Source organism: Cantharellus anzutake (assembly GCF_015039405.1).
Source record: "Cantharellus anzutake strain C23 chromosome Unknown EI90scaffold_11, whole genome shotgun sequence".
Lineage (NCBI taxonomy): Eukaryota > Fungi > Basidiomycota > Agaricomycetes > Cantharellales > Hydnaceae > Cantharellus > Cantharellus anzutake.
Window position 1 is genome coordinate 732,820 of NW_024066961.1, and position 16,093 is coordinate 748,912.

General features: G+C 48.7%; 5 protein-coding genes across 5 annotated transcripts; 4 read left to right on the forward strand and 1 right to left on the reverse strand.

Annotated features, from left to right (window-relative positions):
- Positions 1-549: 549 nt before the first annotated feature.
- On the reverse strand, positions 550-1,835 carry EI90DRAFT_3045658 (uncharacterized protein). The gene has a single exon (XM_039059424.1). It carries the CDS (start codon positions 1,502-1,504, stop codon positions 1,040-1,042), a length of 465 nt encoding a protein of 154 aa, XP_038919223.1. The 5' UTR covers positions 1,505-1,835; the 3' UTR covers positions 550-1,039.
- A 596-nt stretch (positions 1,836-2,431) lies between these two features.
- On the forward strand, positions 2,432-3,450 carry EI90DRAFT_3045662 (uncharacterized protein). The gene is made up of 3 exons (XM_039059425.1): positions 2,432-2,498; positions 2,573-3,299; positions 3,361-3,450. The coding sequence occupies exon 2, from the start codon at positions 2,827-2,829 to the stop codon at positions 3,277-3,279; it is 453 nt and encodes a 150-aa protein (XP_038919224.1). The 5' UTR covers positions 2,432-2,498; positions 2,573-2,826; the 3' UTR covers positions 3,280-3,299; positions 3,361-3,450.
- Positions 3,451-3,913: 463 nt separating this feature from the next.
- EI90DRAFT_2852662 (uncharacterized protein) lies at positions 3,914-4,207 on the forward strand (the record flags this gene model as incomplete). Its single annotated transcript, XM_039053754.1, has 1 exon — positions 3,914-4,207. A coding segment is annotated over one exon (294 nt), but the record flags the coding sequence as incomplete, so codon positions are not given.
- Positions 4,208-11,927: 7,720 nt separating this feature from the next.
- EI90DRAFT_2848715 (uncharacterized protein) lies at positions 11,928-12,107 on the forward strand (the record flags this gene model as incomplete). Its single annotated transcript, XM_039053734.1, has 1 exon — positions 11,928-12,107. A coding segment is annotated over one exon (180 nt), but the record flags the coding sequence as incomplete, so codon positions are not given.
- A 510-nt stretch (positions 12,108-12,617) lies between these two features.
- On the forward strand, positions 12,618-15,195 carry EI90DRAFT_172956 (uncharacterized protein). The gene is made up of 3 exons (XM_039052086.1): positions 12,618-13,130; positions 13,181-13,460; positions 13,514-15,195. Exons 1-3 carry the CDS (start codon positions 13,099-13,101, stop codon positions 14,924-14,926), a joined length of 1,725 nt encoding a protein of 574 aa, XP_038919227.1. The 5' UTR covers positions 12,618-13,098; the 3' UTR covers positions 14,927-15,195.
- The last annotated feature ends 898 nt before the right edge of the window (positions 15,196-16,093 follow it).

Sequence of the window (16,093 nt, forward strand, 5' to 3'; positions counted from 1 at the left end):
AATGTGAGTGAAAACCATTGATATCGCGTATTTTGACAATGTGATGTCAGAATTACAATTCATTCAAGCTACCCAAGGAAAACCGTGCAACAACCCCAATCCGCGATCGGAACAGTCATCTTCCTTACTACAAACATATTACTCTATCCTCATCACCATATTCTGGCGAATTTTCTGGACACACAATTCCGTTGAGTGAGACTTTACTCAAAGCGCGAACGGTCAAAGTTGCCAAAGAAGGTTGTGCGCAGGAGACCAATTACGAAGCCCAATTCAACCAACGGCATTGTGACATGTGCAGCATAGTATTTTCCCCTGATGAAGTTCTTATCTCACCCTCGATTCTAGTAACGGTATCATCGAGCTCACCAACGTTGACCATGAGTGCACTATTCCCTGGTTCTACCCAACCACCCTAGATTGGTTTTGTCCATAGCAGCTGCCGTATCTCAACGGCCCCTTTCCTGCTGGAAAATTGATGTCACACGCTTTGGTACGACAACATGACGCTCATACTGACGACCCGCACGTTCAGCCCCTTCCGACCCTTCCGCTCCATCCTTCCACCCGAATCCTTTGCTAACCATTCCCCGTCGCGCGCTTGGGCCTCCTGCTGGAGCGCGGCACTTCGGCGCCCCCGATGGAGCCAGCGCTTTCACTTAGCCGACGGAGCCAGGCGAGTTCATTAGTTAAGGATGTCAGTTCTTGGACGAATCCCACAGTCTCATCACATCTCATCCCACTTTTCCGAACCGGATGCACGACTCAATTGCATCCCATTTTACGGCCTCCCACCAAGCGCGCACGAAGACCTTAGCGTCTATTCGTTTGTTGCAGGGAGAACCCCATTGATCTGGGTGGGAAACATGAGCGAGGGACCAATGTGGTTTGACGGAACAGAGTCTACTGTCTCCAGGTGGTACCCACCGGAGGGTGGGTCGCGTAGGAGCCCCATATGGTGATCGAGTGCCGTTTGATGCTGCGAATCACGAAGTCTCTATCACCTCCGGTCCAGCAAGGATAGGACTCGGTTTCTGCTTCAAGGCCGGATGACGGCTCCTATTGTTGTCGAAATTAGCAAGTCGCCACTCCCTCGTCCCCACCTGTCAGTCACCCAGCTCGAGCGTCTTTCCGCCGCTGCATTACATGTTGTCCCCCGACTTGCACATGACTGCGCTTGACATTTTTTAATATTAAAAGTTAACAGTGGAGGGGAACAACACGAGTCCTCCAGCTCTGAAGTCGAACGGCGAAGCACCACCACCCCGAACAAGGATGTGGAAGCAATAGCATAACTCGTATCTATCCACATCAAGATTTCTTTGCACAGATTAGTTAAACCAAGCATCCTCCTGGCATAGGTTGCTGCACTCATGGAATCACCGTCCGACATCCACCTATGCTCATTGAGAAACATTGCTCCCATGAGACTGGCAGAAATATGAACTGAGAATGCTGTGAGCACAAGGAGCCGCATTCCGAACAGATTATCTTCGTTCGGCATGAAGATCTGCACTTGAAAATTTTTGAGCAGAACAGGCCCTCCGTCGTTGTCAGACTGTTTATTTGACCCCCTTCAAATGCCTTTTACTTTGACGATGTTTGATGCTCTGGATAGATCCAGATAGCAATGTCAAACTTACTCCTCACCAGGTCGGAAGCAGAGTGGGTTGGCGGAAAGAAGAGGAGACAAATCACTTTTTGGGATGCTTTCGAGTTGGTGGCTCTGAGGAAGAAACGGGAGAGCTGGACGTTAGCGTGTTAAAGAGTGGCAACCCGATGGAGCTATGTTGGTGTGTCACGGGGAGGCACATGAGCAGAAGAAACAGAGGGAATCGATAAAGCACGATTTCTAGGCAGGGGAGGGACTGACAAGAAGTCCATTGTGGTGCGCTCGTGTGATTGCCATATGAGAGCACAGAGCCTGATCTAGGCCATCCTGTGCCGACGGGAATTCGTCATCACTCGAAGTATTAACATCCTCCACCCACCCATTCTTGAGGACAGTAGTGCCCAATATGCGTGGAAGACTAGACATTCCATCTTCAAGTAGAACGACAGCGAAATAGGATACTTCTGCTACTTGGGTGGAGGTGCGAAGTCGCCAATTAGAGCTAAAAGTGGACACTACAGAGAGGAGCCCAACAGGAATAGCCTTGAAGCGCGCGACGATTGAAATGTTTTGCGCATCAGCTCTATTAAAATATACTGGCTGGTAACCCAACAAACTAGTGGGTAATTGTTGCTGAAATTTCGTCCAGTTTATGTCGGTGTCACACAAAGCCATCTAGCCAGACACAGCCCACCGTCAATAGCTTGGATTCCTATACGAGGAGCTAGGAAACCATCCAGAGCTGTTCTGGTATGACTCGGAATCCAAGCGACCGAGTTGTTCGCTGTGGCAGGGAGCGGTGGTCCGAACCAAATAACCATCAACGACGGAGACCGTGCTAAAAAAGCCGCTTGCAAAAATACTCAAGGGAGCGCAGTAAATACAAGTGGGTTTTTTGGATTTCGTTATCGGCCCTAATACTTTTGGTAGCGTAGTTAACAATCTATCGCCGGCATAAAGGTACTTTGATACTTGTTGTCCTACTTTGGCAGTGGTCAGGACAGTACTGCTTTATATTTATATGTCGTGTGGTTGGGGCTGTTCAACTCTCCTCTCTGCCTGCAATACCCTCCGTGATTGCTGATACACAATGTCTCGTCGATTTAAGTTTTTCAAAAGCAAAAGGGGACACTCTCCTGCGCCTCCTGGTCCTGTTCCCAGCCTCAAGAACACATCTTCCCTGGCTGAAAACGATAGAACCACGCGCAGAGACCATGGTGGATCTGATGGATATTATCTTAAGCCTCCTACTGCTGCTGGGCGTTCTCCGAAGCAGCGGAGGCCTTTTCTGTCCGCTGTATCTAAGTTATTCAGCAGAAGCCCCAGTCCCAATCCTACTCATATCCACCAATCGAGGGCCTCTGATACTGTCCCCTCTACGCTCGATCTGCCATCCCCTAATCTATCACCATCTCCCCTCCCTCATACAATGTCCAGCGAACACGTCATCCATAGCAACACTGAGGCCCACTCACAACCAGGACGTACAGGTGTGGACTCAAATATTCCGTCGTCAATTGGTCAAACGTCGCCACCTTCGGACGTTCCTGCTAGTGACGGAAAGAAAACAATCATCGCCACCACAAGGCTCGTCCTCCAAACTGCTGCCTCTGCTCTTAAGTTCGTCCCTATTGCGAATCTCGATCAGATACCAAATATTCTCCTGACGTGGCTGCAAGTTTATGAGGTTCGTAGCTGGGAGTTGCGATTTTGCGATCTAATGATATGACCTTCATGTTTTCATGCAGACTATTGACAACAATGACGAAAATCTCAAGGGATTAGACGATGAAGTTCGAAACGCTCACGAAACGATCTTTAGGCCTCTCCAGTTGTGGACTGGCCAGGTTCCTCCTGAAATTCGCCAGCTAATTCAACAATTTAACTTGTATGCGCATTCACTTTTAATTTATCGCTCTCTCATCCAAATCTCACCTCCCGATGACAGGGCCCTAAGGCAGCAGTTGAGGCAAATCGAAGCACTCAAACGCCGAAAGCTTGCCAAGAGGGTAATCCTAGCGACTGAGATATCCCAGGAGATAAGCGCGGTGAAGTCCTGTATCAGTGATACTGTCTCCCGTTTCACGGTTTGTTTTGTCAGTGTTCAGATAGTCCGTTGACTGATTGGGGCATGCAACCATAGACCGCTGCGACAACTCTGAATCTCCTTCACACTATTCAGTCATCGGTGGACCGTTCGTTGTTGTTCCCTGATTTCACTGTTTGAAATTTAATGATATTCCAGGTGAACTCTCGAAACTCTACAAAGCAAAGGCTGAATACTTTGCGGTGAAAAGCAAATCGAAATGCCTGGAAAACACCCGTATCCGGATTCAGGCATCGATACTCGATCATTTGGAGGAACGGAAGCACCGATTTGTCTGGCTTCGTGGCTCTCCGGGTACTGGGAAAACTGCTATATCGATGAGCGTTGCCTCGGCTCTCAAAAAACAGGGTCGCTTGGCGGCATCTTTCTTCTGGGATAAAAATCGGAAGGGAGAAGGGCTTGCTTCAATTGAACACTTTCCCTCTACTCTTGCACGCCAGCTTGCCTTGTTTAACGCCGAGTACGAGGGCCTCCTTGTTAGTCAACTTCGACAGACCTCGGCACTGAAGGACCTCCCAGATTCTTCTCTGGAAGAGCAGATGGGATCTTTGATTGTCGATCTCACGCACAAACTCTTATCTTTGCGTGAGGAGCGTTCCATTATCGTCTTGGATGGACTGGACGAGTGTGGGGCTCAGGAGGAACTTGAGTCCTTAATGAAGCTAGTGCTTATCCTTGATGAGCTGCCAGCCACATTTGCCGTGTTGGTCAGCTGTCGGCCTGAGTCATCCGTTGTGTCGGCTTGGGCTGGAGCTCGGGCTCAGGGTCTTGTCATACCATGTGAGGATGTGGACATTGTTGCTGAGGAAGAAAAGTTCCACACTATCCACCGCATGGTGGAGGAAGGCCTTCGGGGTTGCATCGACAAGTCTTCCTGGAAACCGTCAAAAGAAGATGTCGATGCATTTGTCTCAGCGTGTCGTGGGTTGCCCATTATTGCCTCGATCCGAGTCCGGGATGTCTCCCTTCAAACTCATCGTGGTGCAACCCTTCGATCCGAGTTCAAATATTTTCGTGATCTGATCGATGCCCCTGTTGATGTCAACTTGGAGTACCTGCGTGTGCTTCGCCGTGCCTATATGGTTGGCTTATCTGGAGTCCGTAAACATATCGCGGAGAAGTATCGCCAAGTGGTTGCCACGATCAATGTGGCACTCGAGCCACTAAGTGTATTCTTTATATCACAGTTGTCAGGAATTGCCGAGGAAGAGGTCCTAGCCATATTGGATCCAATTCGCTCAATTGTCGATCTTTCTTCAGAAATTGGCTTGGAACATTCTTCGGAAAGTTCTCCAGAAAGTTCCTCAGAGGAACCGCAGGGCGTCAAATTCTATCATGCAACGATGAAAGAGTTTATAACGGGAGGTCCGATTGGTAATGAAAATGACAAAGTATTCTTTATCAGGGATGTGAATAAGTATTTCATTGGACTGCCACTCCTCCGATTTTTCAATAATAGTTGCGAGCAGGGTGTGTTTGGGGAGCCTTCCATTCTCCCTTTAGGAGATAAACGAAAATGGAGCGATTTTCTGAAGAGAGAACACCCTCATCATCTCCGATATGCTCGTGAACACTTATTAGAACACCTAGACCCCTCGCAACTCTTTGCACAAAAGTCCAATTTGCAGAACGAGTTTAATACATTCCTCACGCGAAACTTGGTTACATTTATGCACTTAGCACCATTGTATGAACAGAATCAGAGATTCCCCGATGGATTTGATAAATTCACCGTAAGTGAACTCATTTGTGCCACACTTATTTTAAATAATGTAATGTCACACAGAACAATGATTCATTCAAACTCTTGAGGGAAGCTCGAGAAAAGCAATCAGTGGAATATTCGCTCTGGGAGTCCGGCGTTTATGCGACTTCGTCAACACCATGGCACCTCCATCGATCAACCCTTCCTTTCACCCCGCCCTCATCACCTTTGTACAAACTGTACGGCCACCTCTCCGATCCCGTCCGGATTTTCACCATTTCCGGCGAGTTTTCCGGGTACGGAATCCCACTGAGTGAGGATTTACTCCATGCTCGAATGGTCATGGAGGCGAAGCTACCTAATTTTCCAAAGAAGGCTGACAGTCGTGATGAGTATGATGCTCAATTCAACGACCCTGATGTTCGTAATGGTATTGTGACATGTGCAGCACTCTCCCTCGATGGTCATCATATAGCTCTCGGTTTTGGTAGTGGTGTCATTGAGCTTGCTGATATCGATCATCAGTGCACGATTTCCCGATTCCAGCTCAATCCACCCAACCATCCAGTCTGGATCGAATTTGTCCATGGCACCCACCGTGTTGCTGCCGAGGACAATGAGGGGAACGTCACCATTCTGACCCACAATATGACCCCCGTGAATCTTGGTGCTCTCCCCAACAGTCCTGCTGCAACCCGAGTATCAGATAATGGATTATTCATCATACGGGTTCCACGAGACTCTTGGTACAACAACATGGCTCTCGTGTCCATTTTGGGTGACCCACACATGCAGCTCCTTGCTTCTCCCAGCTCCAACTTAGGTAACTTTGGGTTTGGTGTTCCCCATCGTCGCACGCTTGGGTTTTCTCCAGGAGCACGTTATATTGGCGCTTTCGATGACCTCCGCGCTTTCACCTGGTCGACAGACTCGGGTGAGCTCATTGCGCACTATCGTGTGACGGATCTCAAGTTTTGGATCATGAATCCTGCTTTTCCCCTCGCCTGCCCCCACCGCATCCCTGATCCTGTATTCACTCGACCTACCCTTCCGTTGACAGAAGGTGGCGCAGCAGATATACATCATTCCGAAACACGTAATTTGGACGAGTCCTGGATCAAGTGCCCATTTTATGTCCTCTTGCAAAGCGAGGAGGACACAAAGGAGGGGAACGTGCAGGAGGAAGAGATTTATTCATCCGCTGCTGGGAGAGTCCCACTGTTAGGGTCCCATGGAGGACGCAGGGGGCAACCAATGTTCTTCAATGGCGGTGTAGAATTCATTATTCCTGAGGAGTATCTACCAGGTGGTATTTCTGGTGCCAAAAGTCTAGGCGCTTGGTATGGTGATCAAGCGCCATTTGATTCTACCCGTCTGTACAGCCCTCGGTCCAGCAAAGATGGGACTCGAATCCTTCTCCAAGGCAGGCAGACAGCTCCAATTGTTGTTGATCTTAGCCAAGTCGTTTAAGATGTTCGTAGTCATCTTCCTATTTACCCTGCGCATCTTGCCCGCTGCCAGAGCGAAGTTTAAGTTGCCCTCCCACATCCCTCGGACGAGGTTCCGTTTCCCTACGGCACTATAAATAAAGCTCGAATACTTCAACAGATCTCCTCCCTTGCACTGTCGTCGAGTCCTGGGTCGGACAAAATGAATGCTCAGCGTTGCGACCGTAGAGATCTTTTGATTTTGCCTTTTTCATAGTTCCTCAATTTAATCAACAGCAAATTTTCCGTTGTCACTTCTTTGAACGTACCAAAAATCGATCTCTCCTTTCCCAGATCCATCGTTTCACCCGACGTTCATCCTTAGCTGCACATAAGTAATGTAACAAAAATACCAACGTACTACAAGCGCTTGGTATATGTGTGTGTGCGAGCGCGAGCGTTGCTCCGAAACCTGTGGCCAGCGAAAGTTAAAAACCCGAAGAGAAGTTGCGCCGTATTCGGATTAGTCTCAAGACCAATGCGCAAAGAAATAGGATAGGTATAGTTATCCAAGCTTAAGCCCTCCCACCCACGGTAGCAGCGTGGTTCTCGACGACTTCATTCCAGAATCAGGCTTATTGTGTTGACACATCAACGCGCCGGGTGGCTACTGATCCATGTACTCCATCCGATCCTCGCCCTCGCAATCTTGCTGCACGGTCCAGGATAATTTGATAGAAGTTGACCTCAGGTGGCCTGGGCCCAATATCGGTAACTTTCGGGGCATTTCTAGTTCTTAATAACATGCTACCAGTAGTGCATGCTCACGCATCATCGCACAAGGAAAACTTTCCCGCGGAGAGTGCAGGCAGGTCCACTCAATCGTTCCAACTTATGATGGCAATTGTGAAAGTATACCCAAATATCAGTAAGTGATGGCTCACCAGAGGGAAATGGTTGGGGTTCACTACGAGAGGACGAGCGATCCCAGCCTATTGTTATTTTCTACGTCCGCTGAAGGTTCTTGGATTACGAATCCCACAGTCCCCGCCACCTGCTCGCTTCTAATGATCCGTTATCCACTCGAGCAGACGTGTATCTTTCCGAAGCAGATGCAGGGAATGGCTCATATGAATGTTGGATCAACCACCCATCTTACGACCTCTCACCAAACATGCACAAAGACCTCAGCGTCTATTTGTCTGTTGCAGGGAGAACCCCACCGCTTTAGATCGGAAACGTGAACAAGGGACTACTGATATGGTTTACCGCAAAACCCATCCGTTGGTTCTGTGGCGGGTGACGTCAACCATCGAGGGACCCGGTATAGTGATCGGGTGCCGTTTGTTGCCACGAATCTCTACCGCCTTCCGGTTAGCAGGGATGGGATTCAATTTCCGGACGACAGCTCCAATTGTCATCGATATTAGCCAAGTCGTTCAGTGTCATTGCGATTTCTTCCTCTTCATTTGCTAGTCCCCAAGCTCGAGCTTTTTTCTGTTACTACGTCATTTAGGATTGTGTGTTGTCAGTACGCCGCTTCACTTAATATCCTATAGCATTCATAAGAATGGGTCAGTAGCATCCCATACTCAGTACTGTTGAAGGGAAAAAGATCTTCTAAGGCTGAGCGGCAAAGCTCCACGCCCCATGAGGATCCAGACGAAACAACCGATCAACTCGAATATACGTACAGTCAAGATTCTCTGTCGTTTGCCAGCTTCTGGCTTCATCCCGCTTGACGCCGCCGGGTTCAATTCCCTCAGTATTTCCCTCATGCAACTCCTGGAAAGGTTTATGGTTCCTTCAAGTTCCTGCTGACAATCTCCTTGCCACCTCTCGATGCCTACCCCGGCTCCCTCATAACCTAGCGCTTTGGGGAACCTGGTAACTGTACTACCAGTGAGATCCGAGTCGCATGTCACTCAATGATTCATCCGTCAGACCCGACTACTTGTGCCAAGTGAGCCAGGCCACCATGCAAAACATCAGGCAGCTGCTGTCTCACGTCCATGTCCAGAATTAAGCTGGGCGAGCAAGTAAATCAGAATATAATAACCATCTATGGCAAAACATAATGCCAGAGGCCAGTGAGAATGGATTGCGAGGGACAACGGCAAGAATTAAATAAACCTCAGTTATCAAAAATACTTGGAAGATGCATTCAAAACATTTACAGCATTCTCTGCGATTCCTGCTCAATACCGCGCTCGCATAAAACACAAGCTGAGTTCCAGTGGCAATTCGCCGCTCAGCCACTGAGCGGGGGTGACGTGGCCTTGCAAGAGACTTCTTGTAGAAGCAATGGGATGTCACCGCGGAGCTGTTCGCAGGGGCGAGCGAGAGAGGATTCGAGGAGTCCCTCAGGTCCTGCAGTGTCAGGAGACAGTGAACCCTAGTTATAAGTTGGAGAATCTATAGCGATCGGATAGGGCCGTGAGAGCGAGAACGGATCGTGATACGCTGCAGCTAATCGAGGACTGAGCAGATAGCTCTTAGCGAGAATGATCGTGCGTGGGTTTGGGTGTGAAGACATTGATCCCTTCAATTGCAATTGTTGCAAGAAGCGCCAGCATTGGAGCAGACACAGAGAGCCATTGGTGCGCTATGGATGATGATCAGACATAAAATTGGAGTTAGGGAGAGGAATTTCACATCAACTTCTGAACTAGGACAATGCCGCATAAAATGTTTGAGGAACCGGTTGTAAGGCCGATGTTGCCTGCGTACGGTTCATAGATGCCGAAAGGAAAAATTACTAGGAAGTGTAGCAGTTTACTGAACGTTGTACGGTTCGATTGAGCCACTATCAGGCCGTCCCATAATCCAAAATAAGATACTGCCGTTGAAGAGCAATCTATACCCGAAACCCTATCAGCACAAGTCAATCCAGAGGTTTCAGGGACTCACAAGTTTGGGCAACGCACATAGCTTGAAATGCCTTCGGTAATGTCCCCGCTGGTCTGTACTTGAAATTGTCAAGCTGGACGTTCGTTTGGTAACATCCCAACCCTCTTTAACTTTATTAAGCCCGAATGCCTTCACCTTGTTGACGATATTTGTTGCTCTGAATAGATTCAGAGATAGAAAGCACGAATCCCAGAAATGTGAGGAGTGAGGCCATCGATTGGAACTGACGGACAACTAGGATCGACCTATGGCATTCCGTCTGAATCCGTCCTATGACCAACGGTGGCCAAAAGAGAGAAAATGATTATGTACAAGGCACAACGTGGGAAGGCAAAAAAGGAAATATGAACACAGCGTCAGCTTTTACTAATAACGCTTACTTTGAGTGACATGCGTCGAGCGACTCTTACACATCCAGTCAGACACACGGACATCAGCATTTCATATGGTTCCCTCCCTCTGGCAATGTGCCTCAACACAGCTGCTTTGACTCAAGTTACCAGAACAGGTCAGGATATCACCCTCATCGTGTAGGGGTCCAGGATATCGATGCTGGGTTGTGCGGAATCAGTTCGAGCATAGTTCGCTATAGAAATATGAGGACAAGACCACGTTCGCGAGATTCTCGCCGTGTTAGTGATGCCTTCCTCAGACCAGCCTGAGATAACTCCTAGCTGAGGACTCAATTTCCATGCTAAATCTGCATCGTTTGCAAAATACCCAAAGGCGCATGGTCAACACAAGCAGACTTTCGGAGTTTGTTATCCAGCGAAATGATTTCGGTAACGTTGTTAACGTCCCGGCTTTGTGCCGACAAAGGGCATTTCGTATTTGCCATCCTGCTTTATTTGTCGTGGGGTGAATGGCCTACCTGTTCCAACTGTTCAACACCCCCTCAGCAATTGCTAACGCACAATGTCTGGCCGATCTGGGTTCTCTCGGTTTTTCGAGAGACGGCACTCTTCCAAGCGTCCCGGCGGTCCATCGCAACCCTCGACCCCTGTTCCCAACATCCAGATCAATCCTCCCCCAACTGCAAAGGATGTAGCCATTAGTGGAGATCGTGATATATTTGAAGAATCTCGTCTTAAATCTACTACTACTGCGTCAACCGGTGGCAGTTCTCGAGATCTAGAGGAGAGGAGGCCTTTGCGGCAAGCTATATCTGAGCTGTTCAGAAGAAGTCCCGGCCCCGATCCCAACCGTCGTACCGACCAATCAAGGGCCCCCACCCCAAACAATCTGTCCTCTCTACGCCTGATCCGCCATCCCCGAATCCATCACCATCACCCTTCCTCCCTGAGGGGACCATCGATATCTCTCATACAATGCCCGGTAAGCACATCTTCCACGCACAACCAGGCGAGAGCTTAAATATCCCATCGCCAATAGACCGAACAGCGTCATCTTCGCCCGTTCCCGCTGGTGATGGAAAGAAAACAATCATCGCCACCACAAGGCATGTCCTCCAAACTGCCGCCTCTGCTCTTAAGTTCGTCCCCATTCCAAACATCGATCAGATACCAAGTATACTCCTGTCGTGGCTCCAAGTTTACGAGGTTCGTAAATGTTGCGATTGTGTAAATTGATTAGATGTTTTCACGTCTTTCCGACATGCAGACCATTGGCAACAATGATGAAGATCTCAAGGGATTAGACGATGAAGTTCGAAAGGCTCACGAAACGATCTTTAGGCCCCTCCTGTTGTGGACTGGCCAGGTTCCCCCCGAGATAGGTGACCTAATTCAACGATTCAACTTGTATGTGCATTTGCTTCATCGCTCTCTCGTTTAAATCCCAACTTTTGGTCACAGAGCCCTTAAACAACAGTTGAGGCAAATCGAAGCACTCAAACATCAAAAACTTGCCAAGAGGGTAAATTTAGCGACTGAGATAACCCAGGAAATAAGCGCTGTGAAGTCCTGCATCGGTGATGCTGTCTCCCGCTTTACGGTTTGTTTCGTTGGTGTTCAGACTGTCCGATGACTGACTTGGGCATACCCCATAGACCGCTGCGACAACTCTGAACCTTCTCCACACAATTCAGTCATCAGTAGACCGTTCGTTGTTTTCCCCTGATTTCACTGCTTGGAATTTAATGATATATTAGGTGAACTCTCGAAACTCTACAAAGGAAAGGCGGAATACTTTGCGGTGAAAAGCAAGTCGAAATGCCTGGAAAACACCCGTATCCGGATTCAGGAATCGATACTCGATCATTTGGAGAAACAGGAACACCGATTTGTCTGGCTTCGTGGCTCTCCGGGCACTGGAAAGACTGCTATATCGATGAGTGTCGCCTCAACGCTTGCCCAACAACGTCGCTTGGCAGCGTCTTTCTTCTGGGACAAGAACCAAAAGGGAACAGGACTTGATTCGATTGAACACTTCCCCTCTACTCTTGCACGCCAGCTTGCCTTGTTTAACACCGAGTACGAGGGCCTTCTTGCCAATCAGCTTCGACAGCCTTCTTCACTGGAGCGCATTCCAGGCTCTGCTCTGGAGAAGCAGATGAGAGCTTGGATCGTCGAACCCATGCACAAACTCTTGTCTCTGGGTGAGGAGCGCTTCATCATCATCTTGGATGGACTGGACGAGTGTGGGGCTCAGGAGGAACTCGAGTCCTTAATGGAGCTTGTACTCATCCTCAATGAACTGCCGGCTGCATTTGCCGTGTTGGTTAGCAGTCGTCCAGAGTCATCGGTCATCTCAGCTTGGGATGCGGCTCGGGCTCAGGGCCTTGTCATACCATATGAAGATGTGGACACTGTCGCGAAGGATGAGAAGTTCCACACTATCTGCCGCATGGTCGAGGAAGGCCTTCGGGGTTGCGTCAATAAGTCTTCCTGGAAACCGTCAAAAGAGGATATCGACGCATTTGCCTCGGCCTGTCGTGGATTGCCTATTATCGCCTCAATCCGAGTCCGGGATGTCTCTGTTCGAACTCATCGCGGTGCAACCCTTCGATCTGAGTTCGAATACTTCCGTCACCTCATCGACACCCCTGTTGATGTCGACTCAGAGTACTTGCGCATACTTCGCCGTGCCTATATGTTCGACTCATCCGGAGTTCCTCCACATATAGCCGAGAAATATCGCCAACTTGTTGGCACAATAATTGTGGCGTTTGAGCCACTGAGTGTGTTTTCCATGTCGCAACTATTAGGAATCACCGAGGAAGAGGTCCTAGCCATATTGGAACCAATTAGCTCAATTGTCGATTTTTCTGAAGCAAGTGGCTTGGAGCGTTCCTCAAAAGGATCCTCGGATGACCCGAAGGGTGTCAAATTCTATCATGCAACGATGAAAGAGCTCATAACGGGGGATTTGATTGGTAATGAAGATGACGAAGTATTCTTTATCAAAGATGTGAATAAGTATTTCCTCGGACTACCGCTCCTCCAATTTTTCAATAATAGTTGTGAGCGGGATGTGTTTGGGGAGCCTGCCATTCTCCCTTTAGGAGATGAACGGACATGGGGAGATTTTTGGGAGAGAAAACATCATCTCCCTCATCATCTCCGATATGCTCGTCAATACTTATTAGAACACCTAGACCCCTCACAACTCTTTGCGCAAGAGTCCAATTTGCGGAATGAGTTTAATACATTCCTAACACGAAACTTGGTTACATTTATGCACCTGGCACCATCCAATGAACGGAATCAGAGATTCCCCGATGGATTTGATAAATTCACTGTAAGTGAACTCATTTGTGCCACGCTTATTTTAAATAATGTAATGTCACACAGGACCATGATTCATTCAAACTCTTGAGGGAAGCTCGAGAGAAACAATCAGTGGAGTATGCGTCTTGGGAGTCCGGCGCTTATGTGACTTCCTCGGCACCATGGCACCTCCATCGATCAACCCTTCCTCTCACCCCGCCCTCATCACCTTTGTACAAACTGTACGGCCACCTCTCCGATCCCGTCCGGATTTTCACCATTTCCGGCGAGTTTTCCGGGCACAGAATCCCGTTGAGTGAGGATTTACTCCATGCTCGAATGGTCATGGAGGCGAAGCTACCTAATTTGCCAAAGAAGGCTGACAGTCGTGATGAGTATGATGCTCAATTCAACGACCCTGATGTTCGTAATGGTATTGTGACATGTGCAGCACTCTCCCTTGATGGTCATCATATAGCTCTCGGTATTGGTAGCGGTGTCATCGAGCTTGCCGATATTCACCGTCAGCGCACGATTTCCCGATTCCAGCTCGATCCACCCAACCATCCAGTCTGGATCGAATTTGTCCATGGCCACCGAGTTGCTGCCGAGGACAATGAGGGGAATATCACCATCCTTAGCCATGATATGACCCTCATTAATCTTGGCACTCTTCCCAACGGCCCTCTTCCTGCTGTAACTCGAGTATCAGATAACGGATTATTTATCATACGAGTCCCATGGAACAGTGGTAACTCGTGGTACGACAACATGACTCTCATATCCATTCTGGACACCCCGCACATGCAGCTCCTCGCATCTCCTCCTTCCCACTCGGATGATTCCCCTCGCCATGACACGCTCACTATTCCTCACCGTCGCACGCTTGGGTTTTCTCCAGGAGCGCGTTATATCGGCGCTTTCGATGGCCTCAGTGCTTTCACCTGGTCGACAGATTCATGTGAACTCATTGCGCATTATCGTGTAACGGATTTCAAATTTTGGATTATGAATCCCGCTGTTCCCCCTGCCTGCTCTTATCGCATCCCTGATCCTGTATCCGTTCGACCTACCCTTCCCTTGACAAAAGTTGGCGCAGCAGATATACATCGTTCCAAAACAGATGCGGGGCATAACTTGGACGCGTCCTGGATTAAGTGTCCATTTTATGTTCTTTCGCAAAACAAGGGGGAGGAGGAGTGGTGGAAGTCTGACATCCGTTCATCCACTGCAGGAAGAACTCCACTGTTCGGAACCGATATAAAACGCACTGGGCTACCAATGTTCTTCAATGGCAAATTAGAATTCGTTATTCCCAAGGAGTACCAACCAGTTGTTTCTTATGACGCCGAAGGTCTAGGCGCTTGGTATGGTGATCAAGTGCCATTTGATCCTACCCTTCTGTACAGCCCTCAGTCCAGCAAAGATGGGACTCGAATCCTCCTCCAAGGCCGGCAGGCGGCTCCAATCATTGTCGATCTCAGTCAAGTCGTTTAGGATGTTTGTGGCCAATTGAAATATTTTCCTATTTACCTTGCGCGTTCTATCCACGATCAGAGGGGGGATCGCAAAGTTTCGCCAGGTCACCCTTCCATCTTTCTGGACTCGGACGAGATTTCCTTTCGCTACGGCGAAGTACAGCTCGGGCTTCAACGGATCTATGATCACTCTTCCCTTGCACTGCCGTTTAGTCCCGGGTCGGACAAAATGACAGCGTTGCGACCACAGACTTTTTGATTTTGCTCTTTTCCATAGTTCCCCAATTCGCTTCCACCCCGTATCAGAATGAATATATCTGTCCATTTGAGGCACTGAAAAGCTTGCCCAAAGCAAATTTTCTCTTATCACCTCTTTAAACGTACGAAAAATCGGTATTTCTTTTGACAGTTCCATCGTTTCACCCGGCGTTCATCCTCTGCTTCACTCAATGTGACAAGAAACCAACGTTATATAAATGCTAGATATATGTGTGTGTGTGTGCGAGCGTTTAATGCCACAAGATATCTGGGCAAAAGTGGCGGTCTTTGCATCGCGTTAAATAAAGCCAACGTATGAGTGATCCCATCCTGACTTAGCCCATGAACTTATGAGGCTCGAAGAGTACCCCATCCCGTCCTGATCGCGCCGAAACCTGTGGCCGGCGAAAGTTGAAATCCCAAAGAGAATTTGTGCCGCATTCGGATTGATTCCAATACCAACGCGCAAAGAAATGGGACAGGTATCGTTATCAGGCTTAAGCCCTCCCACCCATGGTAGCAGTGCGGTTCTCGACGACTTCATTCCAGAATCACGCATGCCTGGAAAGAGCAACCCTTTTATTGTATTGGTATCCTGACACATCAGGATTCTCAACGCACCAGCATCAGCCTGAGGTGGGTATTGATCCATATACTCCATCCGATCCTCGCAGCCTTGCCAACACATCTTTACCACCCAGCATAATTCGACCTCAGGTGGCCTGGGCCCAATCTGCAACGATGCTCATGCATCACCGCAAAAGAAAACCATTCCGTGGATAGTGTAGGTGGGTTCACTACAAGAGGACGAGGAATCCTAGCCTATTGTCATTTTCTACGTCCGCTGAAGCTTGGATATGGTGAGTAAGGCACAGATTCGAGCGAAAGCCAAGCAAGCACAGTAGAAATATGGTAGGTGTCACCCTTG